Source organism: Wasmannia auropunctata, unplaced genomic scaffold (genome assembly GCF_000956235.1).
Source record: "Wasmannia auropunctata unplaced genomic scaffold, wasmannia.A_1.0 LD336053.1, whole genome shotgun sequence".
In the NCBI taxonomy this organism is placed as follows: Eukaryota; Metazoa; Arthropoda; class Insecta; order Hymenoptera; family Formicidae; genus Wasmannia; species Wasmannia auropunctata.
This window is the reverse complement of record NW_012026837.1, coordinates 4484065-4489902: the sequence shown is the minus strand read 5'-3', so window position 1 is coordinate 4489902 and position 5838 is coordinate 4484065. Positions and strand designations below refer to the sequence as shown.

General features: G+C 49.1%; 1 protein-coding gene across 1 annotated transcript; it reads right to left on the bottom strand.

Moving 5' to 3' along the window:
• Positions 1-2796: 2796 nt before the first annotated feature.
• Positions 2797-5838, bottom strand: LOC105451187. The gene has a single exon (XM_011691485.1). The coding sequence runs from the start codon at positions 5435-5437 to the stop codon at positions 3695-3697; it is 1743 nt and encodes a 580-aa protein (XP_011689787.1). The 5' UTR covers positions 5438-5838; the 3' UTR covers positions 2797-3694.

Genomic DNA, 5838 nt, shown 5'->3' with positions numbered 1-5838 from the left:
AAATATATTTCGTGAAATATATTATTATACTTTTCGAGAGAACTTTCCTTAATTTATACATTATACTTACCTAAAATATTAGAGCAGCTGAAAGAGAGAGAGAGAGAGAAGTGCTGCTTTTATTCATTCGCCTTGCAGAAACATATCACTTAAATAGGGATAAAAGTTTAAATTGGATTTGCGTCATTTTCGAAACAACTCGCATTGGCTTTAAAAGTTTCTTACCCACGATTGTCGTTTTTAGAGATAATTTTGTGTATTTCGCGAAATGTTTACTGTCAGTTTACTGCCCTTATATCTCACAGTCGTGCTCTCGGCGCGTTTTCATCTCTAACATGATTTTTTACGCCGAGGCACGTGGAGGAATTATCGGCGATAAAACTATCGCCAGACAGCTTTTGCATATCGCGTCTTATCAGGTTGAATTTTTCCGCTAACTCGCGAATATTTCCACTCTGTTGGCTTCTTTTTTTTTTATCATCGCCGAAAAATCCGGTATGTCCTCACTTTTATCGTCTTAGATCGCAAGTCTTAGAATTAGATTATTGAGATTAGATATTAATTGAATATGTGGCTCATGGGCAAGCGTGTATTGAGAGTAGAGGTGCGAAAAATAAGTAACTGACAATGAATAAAATAAAGTTGCAAGCGCGTAATAATGCTCTTTTTATTGACAGATTTAACAGGGTAAAATTATTCACTTGAAATTTAGCCAGATAGGTAAGATTATTAATTTCCAACTTTTATAGCAAGCACTGTGGTGCGCATGGTGACATATGTAACAGGGTTTTGTAATCCTGCGTGTTCAGTTATATTAGTCGAGCCGAAGGCGATTAATGAAGGGTTAATTTGACGGCAATATTGATTGTTCGGCGACGTTGACGCGGATATCTGTCTACTCAGAGAAAGAAGCGGTTGAGTGCAGTGCGTTTCGAGAAAAGAAAGGGAAGAGAGAGGCGAAAAAAGGAGAAGAAAGGCAGATAATACCGGCAAACCGACTTCTCTCTCTCTCTTTCTCTCGCTCTCTCGCTCTGTCTTTCTCTCTTCACGAACCGGCGACCCCGAGCTGTCAAAGTCCGTCAGTGTTGCCCCCGGGTCATTCCATCTATAGCGAGGCATTATTTACAGCTTCACGCGTACAATCGCGTCGTGAGATTATAAGTTCCACCATGCCAACCAGTAACCCGTTGGCGAAACGCCCTCGATGTATGCAAGATGCATTACGTTCGCGCTCGTTAGCACGAACAAACAACGCGATTTTCAGCGAACGATCGACCTGATCGGCGACACGATCGCGATGACGTGCCACTGGTCATTGCTCCTTTGTTGCAATAGTATATCAGAAAACGTGACGCTAGTCTACCTGAATTTTCGAAAAATCACTTTTGTTAAAAAATACTTCATTTATTGTATGTTCGCAAAGTTTATTGCAATAAATCTTATGAGAATATATTAGAATATTAGAATATATTAAAAATATTGAAATATATATATATACAATTAAATAACATGAGTACTTCAGCTTTTAATTGAGGGATAACAAAAAAGTGTATATTGCGTGTAGTTCGATGTTTTTTTTTCAACATTTATTAATGAAAGGCTGACAATGTGAATTATATTATCATCAGGAATAACGTAGATTATATCTTCAAATATTTCGAAATATTCTTTTCAAAGCGAAATTGACGAAATGATTGAAATACATTAAGCGGTTCACAGACACTTTCAAGATGATCTGTGGATATTTACACATAATGCCGACACATATAACGCTCGTGAATCCTTAGGATACATCTCGATCCCAAGGAACGTTCGAAAAATTTCACCGAGAACAAAGAAAGTAATAAATAATCATTCGTTTTTTCGTTGTCAAGCAACTGAGATACGTCTCGGTAATGTGAGAATCGCTAAATCTGATTTAACGTAATGCAAAAATAAAAAAAAATCGAAACGCTTTATGAATTTATCGATATAAATACCTCGTGCTTTTTTCATACAAAAGAGAGAAATTATATCGGAAGGGTTAAGCCACTTCCATCGATTACGCGCTGGTATTTACAAAACATGCGCCAAGCAATCGTATATTCGTGAGAGCGAGCACGCTCTCGCGCCCGGCGAGCAAAGGCGAACGTGAGTATCGCCGGCGCCTATTGATCTGTGATTTACACAATGGTTCATAAATAAATCCTATCAGCGATTGTATACGAATGTCTCTCGCTATTACGCATCCGCGAAAAGAAAAAAAACAAATTGCGATCGATCTTAATTCAATAACGATAGTAGATGGAAAATCGAAGATTATCCCCTTCGGGATATCGCTGGTTCACACACTTGCACGGATGATAAGCCGTCGTTTTAAACATCATCGTTTTACATCTCCTCGCGTCGCGCAACGTGACCTCCTAGCGATCCAACAGTGACTCGAACAAATTGAATCGGAGACGGGGAGAAGCGCTCTCCTTCCCGCGATCGTAGACGCGCGATTACGATAAGACGTAGCGAAGGAGGTGAGATTAGAATTAACCGGTTTTTCGAGGTTTTCCCCCCTTCCCCCTCTCCCCCCCGTTGTATTGTACGGGCCGTCGCTGTGCCAGTCTGCGGGGAGATAGGAGCGTATTAATCACGCGCGGCGCAAAAGTCTCCCGTTTAGTACAATCAGCGTTGATAGCGTGCAACCCGCCGAGAGAGCATGTGTTTTTTTCATCCGTGTGTCCGATCGCGCTCCTCCCCCATATACGTTGCCCCCCGCTCCCCCAATCGAATGGGTGAGGCAGAGAGGTCCAAGTGGCAGTACACACATGGCGCGTGAGCTGCCGCACGTCCTCTTATTCTCCCCTTTTTTTTTGTCTCTCTCTCTCATAAGCCGATTACCAGCCGAACTTGACCTTTGTACCTATTTTTAACTCGCTCACTTTCGTCAAAATCCGCGATCCCCGAACAAACGCGATTGCCGGGATAGCGCGCGATATCTATAACTCTCGCGAACGCCACGGACTCCCCATTGACTCGCTCTCATGAATCGCGGGGAAAACGCGCCTCTGCCAAGTTCCTTACTTCCTAGTTCTCGAATTGACACACACAACTACCGTGTCCCTTCCTTCCTTCCTTCCGTCCTCAGCAAAACAAGACTGCTGTATTATGATCGTTAATTAATAAGTAAAAAGTAAGTAATGAAATTACATACACGCATACATATATATACACGCTTTCTCTTTCTCTCTCTGTCACACACGCACTCTATGCGTGGAATCGTTACGAGTCTCATATTCACTTGTATGTTACAACGCGACGCAAGATAATGTATAACAAGAGAATAGCTCTTATATGCTGATCAGCCGCGTGCGAAATGGATATCGCGCGCGCGGATATCCATTGTTCTCCAATAAATAATATCACACTCTACACAATTACTCACGGAAGAAAAGACATAAGTACGGGTCTTGTTCGGGATTCGTCCGCGGATCTCCTCTTTGGCACAATCGTTTCTTCTCGGAGACGCGATCGACGTTGAGATTCAGATACATAGCTACACTCCAACCCCCTCGGTTACGCCACTATAAGCTAAGGATCAATTGTGAGTTTTTTGGACGATCCTCGCGACGATTTCTGAAGGGCATGTCTGCGGATATGATAGCAGGCGAAACAGAAGGGATCTCGATGCAAGAAAAGCACCCCCCATTTTCAGGGTAGAGTCCTATTGCACTACCGCCAGGGGTGGGTTGTGCTGCGTCCTGATGGCCTCCGCGACGCGCCTAAACGGCAATTGAAGATGATAGTAGGCGCAGTAGGGCAGCGGGTCCCAGTAGACGAAGAGGGACTCCCTCTTGTCCAGCACCGTGCCCAGAAGATGCGGCGCGGTCTCGCTGGCCGATTGCTTGAGAGCACTCGCCACGGCGTCGGACAGCAATTGCCGGCTCGACGTGCTCTGCAGCAACGCCGAGTTCTGCCTGGAGAAGTGTCGACAGGGCTTCCACACCAGACGCGGATGTATCCCCGTGTGGCAGATGTAGGGCAGGCTCACGCCGACCCGGCAGCCGATGGACACCAGCTCGCCCGTCTCCTCCGACGCCGCCAGCCGGAAGCTCATGTGACCGTTGATCCTGCTGCCGAAGGAACGGGCGAAGAACTGCTCGAGCCACCGCGTGACCTCGGGACGTTCCTCGGGTATGAGGCCCCGATCCTCGTCCACTCGGCAGGTCACGTTCGCCACGATCCGCGACTCCTTGAGCGTGGTGCAGGTGATGAAGTGATCGCCGCCGGGGTCGCGGATCACCACCCACGGTCGCCTCTCGCTGATCTCGTGCTCCTGATTCCGGATCTCCCGGACGGTGGGCGGCAGCAGGATCTTGGCGCGATCGCGCATCCCAGCGGGACCGGCGGCCAGCATCATGTACCTGCCGTTGCGGAACGCGTTCCGCTCGTAGAGCGCGGACAGATCCTGCATCGATCGCAGCAGGAAGTGCTGCGTTGTCGGGAGGCCGAGCATGCGACAGCGTCGCAGCAGCTCCAGCGGATCGTCCAGCGCGGTCACCTCGCTGGCGTCGGGCACGAAGCACTCGCAGCCCATGATCTCCAAATGCGGCTTCGCCAGGGCGTCGTAATACGCGGTGTTGGCGGCGCTCACCGGTATGTAGTAGGCCACCTTCTCGCGCTGGACGATGTCCCGCAGCGCCTTTATGTACTCGACGACGTTTCTGGGCCCGGGTTGCGGTATCGTGTAGTACTTGGAGCAGGCGGTGGAGAATCTGGCCAGGCCGAACAGGCCCTCGTGATCGCACACCACCACCCGTGCGCCCGCCTTGTAAAAGTTGCGCGCGAGATGCACCGCCTGCACCGTGCTACCGCCGCTGATCAGCACGCACCGCTTGCTGCGCGATCTCTCGTACGCCGGGGTGTGCAGCACGGTGATGAACCACTTGAAAGCGGTCAGCGGCAGCTGCAGAATCACCCAGAAAACGCATACCCAGGCGGACGCCCAGAGGGCGGGCGCCCAGATCGCGTAGCCGATCACGTTGAAGACGCCCCGAAAGAGACCCGTCAGAAGCCCGAAGTACCAGGACAGGATTCTCGACAGGATGAAATTGTTGCTCCTCTCGACTTTCCGACTGTCTGCCGCCAGCGTACCCAGCTGATGATGATGATGATGATGATGATACGGCGGCTGTTGCTGATGCTGTCGTTGCTGCTGTCGTCTCTGGGAGAGTATCACCGTCGACATGCTCGAGAGCGACGACGCCCGGGAGAGATTGACCGGCGCGTTGGACGTCGGCGCGATCACGTTCGACGTCGTGCGCTTCAGCGTGGACACGGGCGACATCCGGGATGGCGACGTGGACAACGGGGTGCCGGGTAGCGGCGGCGATGCGCTGCTGCTTCGTGACATCGGCGGGCTGGAGGACCATAATCTGGACGAGCTCTCGCTCGAGCAGGCGGGCATCTTTGTTTCCCGTTTCGGCGTTTCGCCTTCGGAAACCCCGTCCGGGAGAGGGTTACGAATCGAGGGGCCCAGCCGATCGGTAGAAATCCTTATACCCTGGACTCATACCTTGATCTTGGGAAATAACCGTCGGTTATTCCCCGAGGAGGCGTAGGAAGAGGAAGATGAGATGCGAGATACAGTTATTTTCCGGAGGTCAATTATAGTACTGTTTTAAGTCACGGATAGAAAAAAATTATCTCCCTTTCTCGTCGGAAACAGATATGTAGCGATGGAAGCGGCCGGATGACACAACATACACGAAAATCAGAGCGACATACTGTTGCTGACATCAATCGCGGAGAAGTTACTCGGGGGAGCCGACTTGTCCCGTCTTTAATTGTCGGTTTGCACACGCAGCT

Coding starts and splice junctions, on each gene's coding strand:
- LOC105451187 (XM_011691485.1), bottom strand. CDS start 5,437: ATGCCCGCCTGCTCGAGCGAGAGCTCGTCCAGATTATGGTCCTCCAGC.